Consider the following 20,524-nt stretch of genomic DNA (forward strand, 5'->3'; position numbering starts at 1 on the left):
TGTGAAAGCTTTCGTTTGCATAAAAATGACGCCAGTTAAGGCAAAAAAAAAAGAAGGGAATAAAATACAGGAAAGAAAATCTAATAAAACATGTTTTCAAAACGAAGCAGAGGGAAAACGTGCGCGCACACACAACTGAAGTGGCATTAAGCGGGGCGCGGAGGAGTTGCAGCAGGTTTGGGGGGCGGGAGGTGAGCAGCGGGCGGAGCAGCGGGCGGTGTTAGCTGCAAAAACACACAGCGTGTTTAACGAGCCATTTGCCGTTTTGGCGCTGAACCTGCTAATTGAATTAGAGGCGCTGCAGGATGTGGAATGTGAGCAGCAGCAGCAGCAGCACGAACAGAACCAGGAACAGGAGGAGGAAGGAGTAGCAGCAGGAGCAGAGGGAGGAACAGAAGATGCGACAGGGTAACAAAACTGCGGGCGGCGGTTGCACACTAAACGCTTTGGCATGCCGCATGCCGCATGCTACGGGGCTTAGAGTTTTGCCCGCAGGATTCAATTAGGTGTAAGTGCGCCCGCTACACACATACGCACACACACCCACACACACTCACACACACTCTCGCACTCACACTCACTTACCCACACCCAGTTGGCTGGCTGGAGGAGTGAGCATATCAAAGAGGATAATAAATTCAAGTGCGAGCTTTCAGCTGCCACTTGGGCGCGTCTAATGAGCATCTCGGCTAAGATAGCAAAACTTGTCCTCAGCTAAAGAGCAGCTGACAGTGTGGCACTTGCAACAACAGTTGCCACAACACTTGCCACATAGTCGTTTGTTGATAAAGCGATGCCATAAAGATGCGAACGTGCCGCAAATTGCCAAAGTGTGTCCCTATAAAAAGAGACGAACCGATAAAAACAGCCTCGGGCTGTGAAAATCCTCTGAAGCAAGAATAATATTTCCACAAAACTAGCGAGAAATGGCCGCAAGCTCAGCTGCATAATCAATATTGAGATTGAAACGAGAGCGAAAGTAAAATTATTGCAGTTTTGGAATAGTTTTTTTAAATACAATAACTTATTTTTAAAAAGACATCAATTGTATATGCCGAATCAATCTAGATTGATCAAAATACCAACGAAAATAGGTTCACTTTTAACAGAGTTTTGCATCATTTGCAGTACGAAAAGGGAGAAACTAGATATTAGGGATATAGTCAAAGTTTTGGGCTTACAAAAAAATATAGAAAAATTGTTGTTCGAAATATTAAAGCAGCTTCAATCTTGATGTAAGACCAAGTCCACATTGACAACCTTTATGAAAATTGATTGCAAGTCTGGGCGAGCTTTTCCTGAGGATTTGGGAAATTTTTATTGTTTTTTTATTTACAACTGAATCAATTTTTAATGTCAAATCAAACTTGGGAAAAGCGGAAAATCACAAGAAAAACCGCTTGTAAATCGATTCAGATTTAACAAAGTTAAGGACTGGCTGAAAAAGGCACTTCTCAAATTTTGATGTGCGCAGGATATAAGTAGCTGACACACACACTCCCACACACACACACACACACTCCCACACACACTCCCACACACACTCCCACACACACTCCCACGCACACTCCCACGCTGTCAGCTCGGTTCCATTGTCATTCATCATTGGCTGCCCATTGATAAAAATCAATGTCAAGCCTCTCCAATGCTTCATGCCACGCCCACGCGCGTATGCCCCATAATGAGGCAAGTGACTCAGTTGTTTGTGCTGCGGTTGTTGTTTGTTTTTATTGCTTATTCTGTCCCATCGCTGCCTGGAGCTGAATTAAATCGAATGAAAGTTCGTAATGGCATTAAATTAAATTCAATTAAATTATCCTTCACATGGTGCAACTTTTTAATTAGTTATTAGCAATGCTGGCAATCGAATGATTTATATCAGCTAATGCCAACTGCCAGTTGCCAATTGCAACTGGCAACTGCGCTTTCAATTTCAGTTGCAGCTTTTCTGCTTTTGGATAAAGTTTTTTCATCATCTGTTTCTGTGGAATTTATCAACGGAAAGAGTCACATAATGGAAAATTGAAAATTGTTTGTGCCGAGCAGCAGCTGAGGGGGAGGGGCAAAGCGGGACGTTGCATGAAATTGAGGCTATTTCGTTATTAAATTCCAAAAGCGCTTCAAGGCGGCACACTGACCGGAATCAGGGCTGCGGCGAGGCGAGGGGAATACAATGCAGAGCGGGGTAACTGACATTTGGCTTTGGCTCGTTGACTTTTTCGTCAGAAAACAAAAGTGCTCCGATCGCGGATGCCCAACTACGGGATACTCTGTATACAGTCAAGCAATACGTAGACCGGAAATCAATATATTAGTTAAGCTTTTGTAATTTACAAGATTTGTAAAAATAGCTAATGCCACATTTCGATACTTATCGATTTTTGGAGGAATGAGAGGTATTATTCAAAGTCTCTAGCTCTGATATCGAATTGTCTCTTCGTCTTAAAGGAAAGAAATAAATATATTATTTAAGCTCTTGTAACTTACAACATTTGTTAAGAAAAAAACCAATGCAACATTTCGATAATTATCGATTTTTGGGGGAATTAGAGGTATTATTCAAAGCTCTCAGCCTCTAGCTCTCATATCGAATTGTCTCTTCGTCTTAAAGGAAAGAAATAAATATATTATTTAAGCTCTTGTAACTTACAACATTTGTTAAGAAAAAAACCAATGCAACATTTCGATAGTTATCGATTTTTAGTGGAATTAGAGGCATTATTCAAAGTTCTCAGCCTCTAGCTCTCATATCGAATTGTCTCTTCGTTTTAAAGGAAGGAAATAAATGTATTATTTGAGCTCTTGTAATTTACAAGATTTGTTAGGAAACCCAATGTCACATATCGATATTTATAAATGTTAGGGGAATTAGAGGAATTATTTAAAGTTTTCAGTCTCTAGCTCTCATATCGAATTGTCTCTTCGCCTTAAAAGAACCTAGAGATGCCACCTTCTACCCATCACATACATACATTTTTCGCAGCGTCAATCAATCCCATTTTCGGCCATTCCCTATGGGTGCAGGGTATAAAAGAAAAGCAACTTACAACATAAAGAGATCTGGGGAAAAAAGTGACTTAAAACCAATCAGCGTAAAAATTGTTGTGTGTGTGTTTGGCTGTGTGTGTGTGCTGTGTCCTGTTTTGTTCAATTTCAGCAAATTGAGTCGAACTTTTGCGCTGTGTCTTGGCTCACGCCTCGAGCATTTGTATTGGTCGCTTGACAATTGCCGCGCTCACATTACGCGTGGGTGGACTTTAAAATGTTTTAGATATTACGTATTGTATGACGGGAGGAGAATATGGTTAATTCTTATGAATGCCTAAAAGCTTGGGGAGGAACTTGTCGCAGCACGTGGCGTATGCGTAATTTTATTTACGTTCGCCAAACACAAAGGTTGCAAGGTGCTGCTCGTGGCACGCCTCGAGAGGCCTAAAAACGCTGCACACACAATGTAAACAAAAATGTGGAGAGGTATGAGAAGAGGTGGGCATGGATATGGAGAGGCAGCAACAGTGTGACGTGAACTGTGACAATGCCTAGAGGAAAATGCTGCTGCTGCTGGAAAAGTGGAGAAGTGCGCCTGCGCCGCCAACGATGTTGTGGAAAAACTGTTACCAGTATTCTTACTGCTGCTGCTGCTGCTATTGCTGCTGCTGCTGTTGCTGCCACAAGCCGTGGCAGCGTTTTGGTCACATGCGATGTTGGAGCGTTGCACGAGTTCAGTTTAGTTTTGGCAGCGAGCGCTGTGCGACGTTTGCGGCCAATGTTGAAGACGACGTTACGGCAGCGCAGCGAAACGTATACAAACGGTGTGTGTGTTAGTGTGTAAGTGTGTGTGTGTGAGTGAGTGTGCTTAGGTGAAAGTGAAAGAAGTTAACAAACGAAGGCTGTTTAATGGCAACAAAAGGCGCCAGCAATGTCGCAACTAGTAACAACAAATGTGGCATGCAACACGCGCGCGTTCCTCACAAAAATCAATGAAAAGCGAAAGTGAAAACACGCACAGTTACAAATACATATACAAATACGCAGCAACACGCAGCAAATACAGATACAGATACAGCGCACAGCTGCTCAAAACAGGCACGCACAAGAGCGAGAGGGGAGAGAGAGACAGAGAAAGCTAGCTAACATTTTTGACGTCACGAATGCTGTGTGTGTGTGCGTGTGTGTGTGTGTGTTTGCCGTGGCGCTGTCAAATTCATAAAATTAGCTAAACAAATTAAAGGCTGGCAACGACAAACAACAAAAAAGGTGTTGCATAACCTGGAGGCGCCGCAGAGACTAAAAAACCGAGAGACCCTTGATTCGCATACAAAATGCAGGCAGCACAAATGCTCGCCACATGTCCTTGAACGTTATGCATCCCATGTGTCTCTGTGTGTGTGTGTGTGTGTGTTAACTGCGGTTATGTGATACAGTAACCCCTGCCAGTAAGCCACACAGAGAGCCAACCTTTTAGCCCCTTACCCAATTCCCATTGGCACATTTTGTGGTGTGTTTATCTTTCGCTTTGGCTTGTGGCATCAACAAGCAACCCAACTTTCGAGCAGAGCTCAGCCTTTGCAGCTGCAACTCGGGTGCCTCAGCAGTTGTTTTCTAGGTCGCCTTAGGATACATTGCCGCACAATTTTGGTGTGAACGGTTGCAAACTGCTTTTGGTTTAAGCAGCATTTTGCGTAATTGGAGTGCAGCGCCGCGGCCTTGAACTGCTTTGACACACACACGCACAGCTGCAATTGCCACACACTTGCTACCAGCTGACCCCCCCCCCCCCCCCCCCGTCCCACTCCACCCTACTCGTACTACTAATTTTTTGGGCCAGCATCTTAAAGCCATGATGCTGCCACGCAGCTGCCTCGGACAGTTGCCTTATTTATGAGCCCGCCACAAACCCTTTGGGGAGGCTCGTGTTGGCGGGGGGTAGGGGGGGGCGTGGCACGCAGCACCATTAAGCAAATTGCCACGAAATGCCTCGCACAAAATGCTCAAATATTTTAAATTATTGAAACATGTAGCCGCAGACTTTGCTGTAAAGGCGCACAGTTAAAACAAATAATGGCACGCCGGGCCAAATGGCCAAATACAAGAGCAATGCCAATGCCACGCCCCCCCCTCCCTACCTCAACCATAGGCCCAGTCCAGCCCAGTCCCCCCTCCCGCCCCCTCCCATACACACACACCCTGAGGGGCTCATAAATCTTGCTTAGCGCCTACAATTTGCTAGCTGCGGCCCTTTTTTGTAGCCGGCTACGTTTTTGTTTTTGTTTCGTAATATTTGCGTTGGGTCAAAGCTGCTCCCCCCCCCCTTTCCTTCCCCCCTCCACAACGACCATAAAAGGGCTACCCTGCCCATTTTCGCAGGAACAACATTTCTTATATGGCATTTTAATTATTTTAAATGTTGCAAATAGAAAACTCAGCAAGGTTTTCATTTTTTGGGTTATTTGTTAAGCCCAACGAAAAAGGTTGAGTTTCTTTTGTTATTTTGAGAAACGCGAAAAAAAAAACACAGCACTAATTGTATTTTGGAACGTGGACTATTTATGTACATAATAAAAATTGCATGGCAAAGAAAGCTAATTTATGAGAATATTAGAGTCAGACTAAAAGTCAGAGTTTTGTCACAGGTTGTTTTAAAAACATCAACTTAGCTGTGTTTAAGCGTCGGAAGAGCAAACGGCTGGTCGCCAGTTCAAATTCAGCAGCGATTTTCGATTTTATATCTGATTTTAATAGTTTTCGAATTAAATTAAATACTAAATTGATGTTCTTACCTTATTTTATTTCATTTTCAAACAGCTTCTTAAGGTCAAAAAAAACTTAAAACATTTTTATCACAAAATAGGAAACACACTTTAACATATTTATGGCTCACAGAAAAAAAATTTAAAACAAAAACATTATATTATGAAATAAACACTTTTTCTTTCTTAGAAAGAAATTTAACATTTTATCACAAAAGAGGCAACACAATTCAACACAAAAAAAAATTTTGAAAAAAATATAAAATTATTAATTTTATACAGCAACTTAAAAAAAAAATTAACAAAAGAGGAAACACAATTAAACACTAAAAAAAAATTAGAAAAAAAATAAAAGCACACCTTGACACACTTCCTTTTTGCATTAACTGAAAAACAGATATAAAGAAATACAAAAATTCATTAATTGAAGAGAATATGAATGTCTAAAATCATATATAAAAATATAATATAAGCAGCAGGTATAAGCCGGGCTTGCCGAAAATTTCAGCTTCTTAGCTCTAACAAACCGTCAATCAGTCAGTCAGTCATTCAGTCAGTCAGTCAGAACAAACAGTTTTATATATAGGGATATATTTATTTATTCAGTTAATCGCACGCCATTCGAAATTGTGCATTTTTATAGTTCGCATTAAAAGCTCACTTCGCATTTTGTAAATTTAAACGTAAATAAAAATGCATTAATTTAAAAAAAAAATGTAATTTCAAGCTCATAAAAATTTAATCAAAATCTAGCCAAGCGAAAGGCTTAAGAAAATAATAACAACTGGCAAAAAAAATGTGAAGAATAAAATGTTAATTTAAATTGTTTGCTGCACAAAATGCAAGAGAGAGAAAAAGCGCAGTAAAAATGGCGGCTGCTAATTGGATGAAAAGTAAAGATTAGCTAAAGAAAAGTAGAGTATAAAGTAGAGTAGCGAGTGCTCGCAAAAAAGTTAGATAAGTGCACAATAAGTGATGGGATATATATTTTATAATAGCAGAACTTTCGAATTGGTTGCTAGACTCGTAAATTAACATGGAAAATTTGTCCCAAAAGTGTCCCCCTCTCTCTCTCCCTCTCCTCTTTCTCGCTCCTCCCATCTCAAAACACACCAGCGCGGCAATTTGCATTAACAGCATTTGGAGAGAAGCGAAAAATGTTGTGCACACATTTTGCATAAATACATTAACATTTTAAATGAATGAACAGAAATTAAATTTGCGGGTGTTTATTGGCCAGCTCTGAAATTGGCCAAATAAATTAAATATGCATGCTTGAATTCAGGCTAAATAGAGATAAATATTTATCTGTAGCTGCATCTGTATCTGTATCGGATAACACGTTGTCAACTATTGCAGTGAGAGTACGATAAGCGATAGGCAAAGTTATCGCAACGAAATCGCTTTGAGTGTGAAAATAACAATAACTTTTCGTGTTCGGAGTTGTAAGATGCGCCACTAGGCGTATACGTGATTATTGTTAAGTGCAACCGCATGGCAAAATGAGTAAGTAGTATATTGTGTATTTTAATTTATTTTACTTTATCTTTAAGCACATAGTCGGCTGTTGTTAATTGTTAGTTTAATGCGCTTTGAAGTGCTTAATTGCAAATTGCCAGCAAATGCCTGCTCAATTAAAACCTAATTCAATTAGATTATAAATCAATATTGCGTATACGCAATGTACGCAGCAAATTGCATTAGAAAATGGCCAGAGCTTACAGCTCAATTGGCTGGCAACAGTTTTTGTGTAAAGTTTACCAGAAATATCATTGTAATTCAATTTACTTAAATGCTTCGGAGCAACAACAACAATAAGTTAAAGCGAACGACTAGCAAATACCATGTAAATACCATCAATAAAACGAATAAACAGAAACTCTGCAAGTTTAAAATCATCTCAACCCCAATTTGATATCTAAAGGTCTTTTATTCATTTATTTGTTGCTTTTTATTTCTTTAATCTCTGAGATAAATGTTTATATAGAGCGAAAGACAAACAAACTGAAGAGACTCTGTGACTATTATAGACATATATAAATAGGGTCAACAATAACAGGCCTTCCGTTTTGCACTTCAATAAGCCCCCGTTTAACCAACCAAATGCGTACAGGGTATAACAAGAGCTACAACTAAGCGTATTAGACTTAAATACTTGACAGGCAACAAGGAGCGGCAGCAGGAGCAGCAGATGCTGGAGCTGGAAGCGGCCAACTCAGGCAAAACAAAAGTTGAAATGCTGCTCGAAAATGTTGCAAGTAGCAAGCATCAGCAGGCAAACAGGGGGGCGGGGCAATGGGGCGGCAATATGGCAGAGTATAGCAAATAACTGCCTGCTGGTGGCAAAGCTTTTGCCTGTCATGGCTGTCAGTTGGGCAATATGCAGGGGCTTTTCATTGATACGCTTGTCTGGCGTTCAATGTTTATTGCATATCAATTAGACAGGAGGTCCTGTCCTGAGCTCTCTCTCTCTGGCCGCACACAGCTTGAAATGGCCCCAATTTGTGGCAACAGCTGCAGGCGTTGTGCCTGCCTGGGCGGAGCGGGGTCATGGGCCGCAAAACGTGCACAAAACTTTCAAAGGATTCAAGGATGTGTGTGCTGGGCTTCTCTCCTGTCAAAATCCACTTGAGCGCACCATAATTTCCACGCTAAATGAGTTCAAGCAGCAGCCGCCAAACTACACACACACACACACAGCTGCTGGGCGGGGCCACGCCCACAGCGAGACACCGTCATCATCATCTCCATCTTCTTCTTCTTCTTCTTCTGTTTCTCGCACGTGTGCGCAATTAAAAATGCAGCTTGCGGTTGTCGGCCAAAGTTGGCTTTCACACTTCCAAACATGACTTGGCTGTGCTCCAGTGACACACAAAGTTGAAAGGCCGAAGGCGAGGGGGGGGGGGGGAGGTGTTCGTGTTGCGTAGAGGTGGCATTTACTGCTGTGCGTCTTTTTGAGCGCAATTTGTAATCAAATTAATGCCACCGTCTGACAAATAGCATTGAGAACCACGCGGCGTATGCGCAATTTCACTTTTTCCGTAGCGTAACAAATGGCACAAAGTAACAACAGCAAAAAACTAAAGCATCTATAAACAAGTTTGTGTGCTGCGAATGAGAGTGCCCAATACGAAGATACCCTGTAAATTTGTGAGACCTTTTCCTGTGACTGGAAATTTAATATGCATATAAGCCAAATTGGGAAAGGTGTGAATGAATAAATACTCCTTTGAGTAGTATATAGAAGGCTATGGCTAGATCGGACTATCAGAAAATATATATATATTTTAAAGGGCGTCGACTATAGACCCTTACCTACATTTGCGCCATGCCTGCAGGGTAAAAATATATATAATATATGGTATGAAAATCTAGCGTAAAATGGCGGCCAAATCCCTGACCTGATTTAGCAGCTTCTTCAACTGGCAGCTGCTCTGCTTTTACTTCAGCTGGCAGTCGCTTTTTCTTCTTTAACTTCTGTTGCTTTTGTATTTGGTTTTTGGTATTTGCTACTGCTGCTGCTGCTGAATTGGCTTTTGCTTTCGTTTCCGTTTTTAGTTACCTTCCTGCTGTTTTTCTTCCTGTTCCCTTATTTACTTTTTATGCAAACTTTCCATTTTCATATATTTCCCCAAAACTGTCGCCCATCTGTCTGGCTGGCTAAAAAACCAAAATAAAAACAAACTGGCATGCAACTGCCTGGCCCGCGCCTGAGTTCTGCTCCACCCCCCCCCCCCTCTACCCCTACCCTTTCCCCTTCCGCTTACATAGAGCATTAGAAGGTTTCAGTGCTCGACAGCAGATTCGGGACGTGCCCAAGTAACTGGCCGTGTCCTGAAATGCCTGGCTCGAATCTATTTTTAAGAATTTGCAACGTCGTGAAAGTCACTGGGACAATGTTTCGGGTGAGCTGAACTTTTGAATACCCTAACCAATTTTGGGGGCTTATTGTGAGCTAATGAATATAATTCATTTAAATCTTTAGCTATTTAAAAGGGTATCACAAATCAGTCTGAGCTCAATCGGTAGATGCAGATAGGCTTAAACTAACTTAGTTCATCTAGAATATCCTCATAGAATATTGAATATCATTGCAATTGAAGTTTGTCTTAATGGATTTTCATGACTAGAGGGTTTAACAGCAAATCGGAATACTCTATTTTAGAGGCATAAATTAGTTTGTGGTCTTAGTTTGCGGTCTTAAATAAATATTGGTATTTAAACATATTTTAGCCTGAGAAAGAGTTATATCTTCTTGTTAGTCTTTGTGTGTAGCACATCAAATCCCAACGTTTGATAGCATTAGCTTCTAAAATTTCAGAGCTCAAGCTCCCAGCTTTAATACTTTACAAATATAAAGTTATTATTCCAACAAACTTGTATACACAGTACAAAAAACAGGCCCTTCAACCAACCGCATTTTATGACCGTAAAAATGAAAAGAATTCCATCAGCTTTTAGGGTATTTAAAAAAAAACTCGTATTCATTAATGCTTTCAGTTGGTTGTTTTCTGCTTGGCCGAGTGCAAGATCAGCCCAGTTTCAGGGCCTGCAGTAGCTGCTACCATAAACATAAACTCGCATTATGCCAGGCCAAATAAAAACTGCAGCCAAATGACACGTACAACTGTTTGGCAGGGTATACCGAGGGGGGGAGTAGCGAAGGGTACTTGTGCACATTGTGTGCAATTTACAGCGACTTTTGCTTTTGGCTGTTTTGTTTTATTTCGTAGCCTTTTCAGGGCATCGATTTTGTCGCTGACATTTTTTGTCTCTGTCGGGGGAATAAAATAGAAAAAAAAGAATAATAAACAACAAAAAAAAAAAACAGAACTGTGTCAATGAAATTGTTGTCAACAGTTTTCTCTTTCGCTATTTTTTCTTGTTAAAGCCGGCAATTGTTTGAGAGCATTGCAGCAGCACAACTTTAAGGCTCTCAAGTTGGCAAATTAAAACGTAATGAGGCGTTGTTTTAATTAAAAACAAAAAGCAGAGCTACAAAAAAAAAAAACCCTGGCGAAACATTCCTTGAATTTCAAAGGGAGAGAAAGAGATAAATAAAGCAGCTGGAAGAAGAAATTTTTGCTTAGCACTAGAGAAAGCGTCGTTAAACTTTCAATGAGGCTATAAAAGATGCTTTACGACAAGTCTGTGCTTAAACCATTTGGGAATTATATTCAAATATTAAGAATTTTCATGCTTAAAGCTGATATTCCACTGTGATTTTGGATTTATATCATTGACTGTCAAATCTGTGCTACAACTAGTTGAGAAATTTATCACAAATAGTATAATAAATAATTTTGCACGTTTATCAACACTGTTTTACAGAAGCGAATTGCAGCTCTTGTTGTTTTCGGGACTAGCTGCACCTTTAAAAGAATCTTACGACGAAAATATTTCTAAGCACGGGACTTCAACAAGCAAAAGGGTAGCTGGATTTCGGTTTGCATTTGCTTGGCCTAGCTCACAGGTCGTATGAGTAATGTCTGTCTGTCTGCATGTTTGTCCCTTTAACTGTTTATGCTTATGTTAATTTTATGCGTCTGCTGCTGCTCAATAAAATGCAATTGCAAATTTATACAAATATCCCGAAATTGTTCTTGTGCTTAAATCAACGAAGTCCTTCGCTGTCAGCCGCGTTCTCACACACAGCACATTCAATTTAATTGTTGTGTTGTGTATGAGATATGACAAGCGTAGCCAAATAACAAACGCTCCTTCCCAACTCCACAGGCCTGCCTATGCGTGTGTGTGTGTGTGTGTGTGTGCATGTCCTGTATGTCCTTTCTGGCGTTATGTGCTCATTTTTACTTGTACCTCGCCGTACGTGAGGATTTCATTTCGATTGTACTGGCAACAATGGGACGCTCTTAATGGGCAACAATTCTTTGGTATTCTTATTCTTATACGCACATCCTATTATCCTTGTGTGTGTACGTATATATGGGGACATACATATATCCAGGAGTTGGCATTCCTTTACTTGGCACGTTTGTAATAAGTTTGTAATAATCAGGCTGGCACACAGCTGCCTTTTGTCTCTGCTGCTGCTGCTGCTGCTGCTGCTGCTGCTTCTCTCTCAGGGAGTTGGAGTTGGATCTGCTACAGCTTTATCCTGCATATCCTGTAGTCCTTTGGTGCAGCAGCAACAAATAAACAAGTTTTGTGCTCTCTGTGCGTTTTATTTACGTTGCGTTCTTTGGAGTCTCATTGGATTTTATAGCCAAACGCAATTTACTTTTATTTATGGTTACATTCACTACAACAACAACAACAACAACAACAGCAAATGGCATCCATTGGAGTTAAAACTCTATTTATTTGCCTTTCAAAAAATAAACTCTACTGATTTTAAATCGAATAGCGGAAATTCCATAAATTAAATGCAAAAAAAAAATTTGTATATATACGAAAAAATTCTTTTAAAATTGCATTTAAATTGCTTGCACAAATGCAGAAAAATATGCAAAATATAAAAAAATGCCAGACGTGGCAGCTGTTAAGGCGAAAGAGAGGGGGAGGGGGAGGTGAGAGAGAGGGAAGGGGGGGTGAGGGAGACAAAGGTGGGCGGGGGGTTGAGGTGTTGAGTGAGACAGCAACATTCGCTTGTTGAACTCATTTCGGAGTCATAAAGTTGGTCACATTCAAATTAAAATTCAACTTTTGCAAACGCCTCGAGTGGCAACAGATGCCGCCGGGAGTCCTTCGCCTTCTGCTGGCCAGGAAGCTGAATCTGACGAGCAGCTCTACGGGCGGATTTTAATGAGCAGCCAGCTTAGAGCTGAGCACGTGTCGAGGTGTCACGTGACACGAGCAGGCAGAACATCAGTTGTTCGCGCTATTAAAAGCTAGTTTCTAATACCACAAAATTTCATTTAAATGGATAAAGAATTAAAATAAGAACAAGTAAGAGGTTCTAGTCGGGAGCTCCTCACTAGAGGATACCCTGAACCCTCTTCTTCCTATAGGATTTCGATATCGATTACTTGGACGGGGCAAGTTATCGAATATCGGAAACAAACTCGATCTGCGCGGGGACTAGGAGGACCTACAGCTAAAATTTCTAGTCTCTAGCTCTTATAGGTTTTGAGATCCTTGCGTTCATACATACGGACAGACGGACGAACGGACGGACAGACGGACAGACGGACATGGCTAGATCGACTCGGCTCAATAGCCGATCAGCATCAATATGCTGATCAAGAATATATATACTTTATGGGGTCGGAGATAGTTCATTCTGCCTGTTACATACATTTGCACAAATACATTATACCCTCTTTACCCATTTTCAATGGGTTCAGGGTATAATTAAATACTCTTTTCTACAGCCGCTGTGCAAACCTATTTGTCTATTTAGATGCAATAGAAACTTTTACAAAAATGCACTTTCTGAGCGATCATTTAATACAGTTATCCGATGTTATAGTAATTGGAACCAAGGCGAAGTTAAAAGTTGCCAAGTTTAGTTAATATATCCTAAACAAGAAAAACAAATATCTTCCACAACCCAAAGAGTAAATGCCCTTTGTAGACATGTGGCTTACAAATGCCTTTATCATACAGCTTTCTTTTTGTCAGATTAATCTTATGGTGTCCTATAATTCAATAATGAAAAAACTCGCAAAGGCCATGTTTAGTCAAGATATCATTCAAATCTAATGCCCGATACTTCCTATGAAAACTATGTGATATAATGTTTCGGTTCGGACAACTTCTAGATAAATTCAAATGCCTCCCAGAAAGAGACGTATCTATGCCAAGTTTCATTAAAATGTCTTTGAAACTGAGAGCTCATTTTTCTAAGAAACAAACTGAGCGCAGTTCACATTTCGAGCCAAAAATATAATACCCTCTAGAATTGTAAGCTCGTGTCCATCCCTAACCTGAACAAACAACCGACATACTGAAAGTTTACGACTTGCCAAATTCTGTTGGCATTTCGCAAAAACTTAAATGCTGCACCTTCAACTCGCCAGCCAGCTGCACAGATGTCCACATTCAAGCTAAACAGCTTCTCTGTCGGCTCTTAGAGACTCCATCGATGGGTTTATTCAACCCACTCGAAAAATCTCGCCTCGATTTGGGTCAGCTGCTTACGAAATGAGCGGCCTCTTGAATGCCTGCTCTATGGCATAATGGCCAATCCAAAATCGATTCAGGCCAAATCGCTTGCATTTTTCCGCACTCATCTAAGCAGACTCTCTAAAAAGCGCACACACAGCCACGCCCCCACGTACGCCTACTTTTAATGCAGGCTCAAAAACGTATGCAAAACGCTTATTTTATGGCCACGATTTTGCGTGTGTCGCAGCATGTGTTGTGTTTAGTTGTGTTGAGAGTGTGTGTGTGTGTGTGTGAGTTGGTTGAATCTGTGTCAACTGCCACGCCCATTCCCCCTGCCCATCTACCAGTTGCATGTTGTTGCGGTGCCTGTTGTTGCATGTTACGTTGACATTTTTTTTCTTTCTGTTTTTGCCACGCTGACATTTTACATATACAGTAATTCGCTTTCCCCTTTCTCTCTCTCTCACTCTCTCTCTCTCTTACTGCTTTTCACCCCTTTCCATAACTATTAAAAAATGTGCGGTGATTTAATTTCACACAATTTTGTCGGTCAGTTCCACATCATATCTGATAGGTAAATAAAGTAGGCCGAATGACTCGCAATGTTCCCTCTAACAGATTCTTCATGTAGGAGTATTAACTGTACCTGGGCTGTACTTTGTAGATTGCATGATTACGGGGAAATAGGGAAACATTTCCCAAGCGGAATACACAACTTGTGACTGTAAAATTTGTTTCTTGGAAAAGCTTGCTTGTTTACAAATAGTTTCTTGTGAAACTATCACCAATCGACAATAATAAAAAGACTCTACTCCTCCATCTAGTTTCAATACACATAAGATAAGAACATTGATAAGAAACTAATTGAACTCTAATTCTCAACTACTTTATGCCTATAAAAAATAACTTCATTTGTTACTCTTTTCAGATGAAAAGTTTTAAGATGAGTAAATATTTAAGAAATTAGAAGCCTCGAGTAACATTCTATGCAACTTTCCCCAGCTTTGATCAAATCCAAAATATTTGCTCGAAAGATATAAATATATATCATAAATATTTCTTTAAGGCCTCTGTTATAATGAAGAGCTGCCTAACTTGTGTGACCTAGGGATTCTATCTTATATTTAAGACCTCAAATTTAAATGCTTCTCCCTTTGCCCGCCCCTTTTCAGAGTCCATTAAAAGTACTAACAAGCTCCCAAGTCATATCGAAATATCGGTCAAACAGCTTCCATGACTTAATCTAAGCCAAGATAAACCTCCTCTTAACTATATATAACAAAACTATCTGATATACATAGTTATAATCATTCGACCTAGCATCGTCTCCTATGACCTTCAGCTAAGACAACCCAACTGTGCCCGCATCAGTATCTCATTTTGTATCTGTCTCCCCTTCAAGATATAATGCTTGAAATCTTCAACAAGATTCAATGAAATTTAAAAACCTTTAAATCCAAGTGCAGCAGCTGCCTTTCTTGGCACACACAGAACCATAATGATTGCTGACTATGTGCTGGCGCACTCATTATCATTTCTGGGAAACTCATGAATAGCTTTGAACCGCGCAGAAATAGTTGTTAGAACATGACTCATGTTAAGTGCGAAAACAAAGCGCACGAAAGCAGCTGCAACAAAAAAAAAACGAAAAAACTGTGAAAATGGAAAATGGAAAATGTAAAACCGCAATCAGCATATGCAGAGCTAAAGTGGAGCAACTCGAGGCGCGAGGCAGTTTTGCGAGCTTTGCCAGCTTTAAGGCACGCCTCAGCACCCGCACACACAGAGAGAAAAAAACACCCGAAAGGTAGAATGCCACTTGAGCTCGCGGCATTTGGTGAAACAAAGGGCTAAAACAAAAATCCATTCAGCGGGCTTAAAAAGAGAAGCCAGTGTGGCCGACCAGAAGATATCCTGTATAATGCCAGGGTTTGTCCTTTGTCCGCAGGGACTGTCCTTTTTTTCCTCCCTCAGCCTCATGCTGGGAAAATTTACGTCTTAGATTACTTTTGTGTGTTTTATTTTTTTGATTATATAATTTTCAGGCCCTGATAAGGGCATTACTTAATTGTATCTTAATGGTATACTAGGAAAAGGTATTCAAAAAGTAAAATGTAATTTCTATTTTACGAGATGATTCATTCCTAATTCCGTTTTCAATTCAGTTAAGCTCAGTTTATCAAGGCTAAAAATCGATACTTATCGATTTCTAGAAATAAAGAATAAACTTGCGCATAAATTCCAGTGTCTCGCACTTAGGAATCTCTGCTGAAAGCCTCTTGAGGCTGATCTTGCGCCTTTTGCATATATTTCCCTAGTAGACATACCCCGTCTTTTCATTTCCCTGGGGTACACGGCATTAAAAAAAGGCGGCAAGCAGGCGTGGCAAAAGTGCTTCAGCACTTGAAAACGCAACGCATCGAATTGCATTGCATTGTGTGTGGTGTGATGTGTGTGTGTGTGTGTGTGTGCGTAGAGGCAGGCAGCAAAAAAGGATGCACAGGATGCGAGTTGCAAGTGGAAGTTGCTGCTGTTGGCAAACATATTTTGCAGTGAAAAACTCATTAGAGCCCGCTGCGAAAATAACTTGCAGCCAAAGTCAGGCGTCAAGGATACGAAATTGCAAATTTATAATATCCGTGCTGACAGGGAGAGAGAGGGAGAGAGAGAGCGAGAGGGAGAGAGAGAGCGAGAGGGAGAGAGAGAGGGGGAGTTGGGACTTGGCACTTAGCACTTGACTTCAATTGCTTGTTGATGTTTTTCAGTTTTCATGTGGCAAGTTATCTACGCATATTCCAGCTGAACAGCCAGCCCACTTAAAGCCGGGTAACATTTTCATTCTATTAAAAAGTTGCCAAGTGGCAGCAAAAGTGCAATGCCAAGCCCATTAGTGCGGCTATCTAGATGGGGCGTGTGTGTGTGCGAGTGTGTGTGTGTGTTAGTTCGTGTCTCGTAAGCAACTTCCTGTGCAGCAGCAGCATTAGCAACACTTAAGGACACTTTTGCCGGCTACTGACAGGAAGAGCAAAGCAAGCAAAACTCTTGCCAGCAGCCCGCACAATCCAACAGCAGTCTACCCTCCTCCGTATCCCCAGCTACAATTCAACATTAAGTTAATTTGCAACGTGCACGGCAAGCAAAAAGCCAGGCAAGAAGGTGGCCATGCAGCTGCCCCATCTTCCCAAGGATTCGCCCAGGCTGGAGCGAGAGCTTGTTCTGCTTTGGCGCTTGTGTCATCGATGAGCTAATTTAACGCTGATTTACGATGATTGGCAGTGCAGTCACGCCAGGAGGACGCCCGAGCCCGAGAATCCAGCAGGAGCCAACCCGTTCGCCTTTGATTGAGGCATCACAATGAGTTTCCTGCAGCGCACGCGATGACCTTAAATATTGCCAATCGAATTGACACTCTGTCCAGTTGCCAGTTGCAAGGTGTCAAGAAATTCTTCGTTCGGGTTTAATATTACCCCAGATGGTCCTTAAGCTGGACATGCAATTTGCCTGGGCCTACAGCAAACCGAAACCGCAAGGGTCCGAGGAGAAGGGACGACAGTCGGACTGGAGGAGAGCAAGAGCCAAATTACAATTTAATGACAAGAGACAGCTCTAAATAATTCACCATGGTGAGCTGAGCTAAGGTCACAGTAATGTGAAAGGGTCACATGAGCGCCTCAGAGGCCGATTACTGATTTAATCAATTCCCAATTAAATCCTTAACTATATATATATATATATTTATCTCGTATATACGCATGATAAGGCATCTTGGGTCTGGATTAGGAGCCAATTAATGCCATTTGTGGTACCAATATTTATATGTACACTGTTTGATTGGACATAAAACCAGTTGGTTAGGGCTGTAACCACAATGATGCTCACACCAGGGTTCTCCCAGCTAAAGGACACTAGACTACAAGGTTTGCGGCGCCAGCAAAGTGTCTGTGCTTGTCGTCTTTTAACGTTTAATAGTGAAAATTATTCTTCTGCCTGCCAACCACATGGATTGTGTCCAGCAAGCCAGAGACTGCACGACTTAACGTGTACATATTTCTTTTATATTACATATTTCATTCTTTGGAGTTACTTTCGAGCTCGTCAACCACACAAGGATTTAAAGGGTATGAAGGAGACATCGTCTTATATAGAAACTATCAAGTACAAAAACACATCGCGTAGTCTCACATCTGGAAGTGTATTAAAACATCGGCACTTTGCAGAAATCTCTTCTCTCTTTCCAAGCTCAAATATATATTTATGATTTATTTCTGCTTCTCTCCTAACTTCTTTTTTGGCACACTTCTCTAAGCATATTAAAACTTTGACTCTTTGCAGAAATCTCTTCTCTCGTTTTATTTTGTATACATCTATATTTTTGATTTATTTCTGCTTCCCTACCGACTCCTTTTTTTTAAATAAACAAAATTGTTGCGCTCAACACCCGTAATGACCGCAATCATTTTTTATTTGGCCAACTGCGCTCCGCTTCGTCTCAATTCCAGCTACGAAGTGACAGCTGTTTGTTTGTTTAGCCCGCTGTGCCAATTGGGAGCGAGACGTGTCCAAATTAGGACACGACTGTGGACAAATGCAGCTGGCAACAGCCACCACAATTCGCAGCTGGAGCAGAAGCTGCACCCGAAGCGGGTCCTTCGTGACGCGGAAGTGGCAAAGGCAACAACAACAACAAAAGCAACAACAACAACGGCAAACGAACTAACCAAGAGCCACTTACTTACATTTATAAGCCGCAGACTCGCACAAAATCCTCGACACGCGCCTTTTGCTATTTACTCAGCGGGAAAAAGCAGCTCCAAGAGTGTGGAAAGGGGAAAGTGGGATAGACAAATGGCAGCCCGCGGGGCAAGAGAGTCGGCAACTCATCAGCACAGTTGCTTATCCCGCTGCAACTGCTGCTGCTGCGGCTGCTTCACACTTCCTGCTTGACAGGATGACTCCAGCAGCTAACCAGGCAGATTCCCGTCTCCTCTTCCTTCTTATCAAGTGCCATTTTTCATGCAACGACGTCAGTTGGGCCACGCCACAAAAGCTATATCCCTGAAGCAGCTGCAGCTGCAGCTGTGCTGCCATTGTCTTCGTCCCTTTCGCCTCTTTCCCCTCTTTCACACATGCTGAAGATGCCAACAGACAAAAGGCTCCCCCCCGTCACCCTCACCCCCTGCTGACTTGGCATTGTCTTTGTGGGCGTGTGCAGCTTTAAGCCACGCCCACTCGACGACCGTCAATTGCAATTGCTTGCACAGCTGCTTCGATTTGCCTAATCCTCACGTTTAATTGGCAACGCCTTAGCCTGACTCTAGCTTTAGTCCGGGATCCTGGTATCTATTCTCTTCATGGGCTTATCTGTGCGGCCAAAGTGCGCGTCCGTTTGAGCTGCCTTTTTAACCATTGTTACCCCCAGCCGCAAGCTGACCTCCTTTGGGTCTTACAGCCACCAGAGTTGCCACACCCAACCCACTCGGATGTGCTTCACATGCTCCAGTTGCTGCTGCTGCAGCGGCTACTGCGCCTGCCTACACTCTGAGAAAAAACCTATAACTAAGTAAACAAGCTATCAAATGCAGCTGGAGAAATTGTAAATTCTTCTTCTGATTTCGAAATTCCTTTTTCAAGCCCAAACTTGCTCAACTCAAGATTAAAGTAACAAACACTTTTTAAGAAATATTAATTCGATTGATAAGCTGCAAGCTTGTAATTTCTTGTTTTAAGAATGTTGTGATAAAATCAATTGAAAATTTGTGCTCCTATATATTCTTGTTTTTCTTGTAATTTCTTGGTTTAAGAATGTTGTGTTTAAATCAATTGAAAATTTGTGCTCCTATATATTCATGTTTTTCTTGTAATTTCTTGTCTTTAGAATATTGTACTTAAATCAATTGACAACTTGTGCTCCTATTCAAAACATTTTTGGCTAATTTCAAGCGCATATTCAATTAGTAAATTTGATAAAAATATACAAATAATATAATTATTTATCTCAGTGTATTTTCTCTCTCCCTCCCCCCTTCCACCCCCCCCCCCTTCACCTTCTGCCACTTCAACAACTTCTGGCATTAAATATGTGGCCAGCTCAGTGACACGCCCCCATTGGCCTGCGTCCCGAGTTTATGAAAAATATTACATAGAGATTAAAGTTTTTGAGTTGAGTTTTACCTGGCTGCTTGCCCACAATGCGAGGTGAGAGCGAGGTGAGGTAGGGGGCGTGGGGGCGTTGGGGGCGTGGCACTGTTATTGTTGTTGTGGTTACTGTGGTTGCTGTTTTTGCTGTTGTTGTTGTTGTTGTTGCTGCTGGCAGCTCTGACATAGATATTATTGTCTTGGCGGTTCCATGAATCGTGGCGCTTCTTGCTGGACCTGTGGCCTGATATTTATTTTTTTCCACCATTTTTTGTTGTTTGCTTTCGCTTCTAATTTAAGTGCAAAGTGTGTGTGTGTGTTCGTGTGTGTGGGTGTGTGTGGTTTCCATATTTACATATTTGCCATATTGCGCTGTGCTACTTTTTTTTTTTAGCGAATATTTTTCCATATTTTTTGCTCTATTTGTGCATTGTAATTATTTAAAGTGGTTTTTGTTAAAGGGGCAGCGGGGTCAAGAGTTGGCAAACAGTGCTGAAAAGCGCTGAAAAGCATTAAAGTTGCGCTTTTCCCCCAGAGAATGGCTTCATGTGGAAGAAGCTATGAATGCA

At 41.3% G+C, this 20,524-nt stretch overlaps 1 protein-coding gene across 3 annotated transcripts in view; it reads left to right on the top strand.

Moving 5' to 3' along the window:
• Positions 1-3,747: 3,747 nt before the first annotated feature.
• The window catches only part of LOC135431263 (uncharacterized), a 55,690-nt gene continuing 38,913 nt past the window's right edge, over positions 3,748-20,524 (top strand). For 2 of the 3 annotated variants that reach the window (XM_064686273.1, XM_064686291.1), the window contains exons 1-2: positions 3,753-3,812; positions 7,065-7,256. In XM_064686273.1, the coding sequence (XP_064542343.1) occupies positions 7,253-7,256 (4 nt within the window). In that variant the 5' untranslated portion in view covers positions 3,753-3,812; positions 7,065-7,252. Of the gene's footprint in view, positions 3,813-7,064; positions 7,257-20,524 lie in introns of all 3 variants that reach the window. The other variant, XM_064686284.1, reaches the window with a different exon arrangement.

This window comes from Drosophila montana, unplaced genomic scaffold (genome assembly GCF_035044405.1).
Source record: "Drosophila montana isolate Dmon_TW-CO22-7 unplaced genomic scaffold, ASM3504440v1 contig_1455_1, whole genome shotgun sequence".
In the NCBI taxonomy this organism is placed as follows: domain Eukaryota; kingdom Metazoa; phylum Arthropoda; class Insecta; order Diptera; family Drosophilidae; genus Drosophila; species Drosophila montana.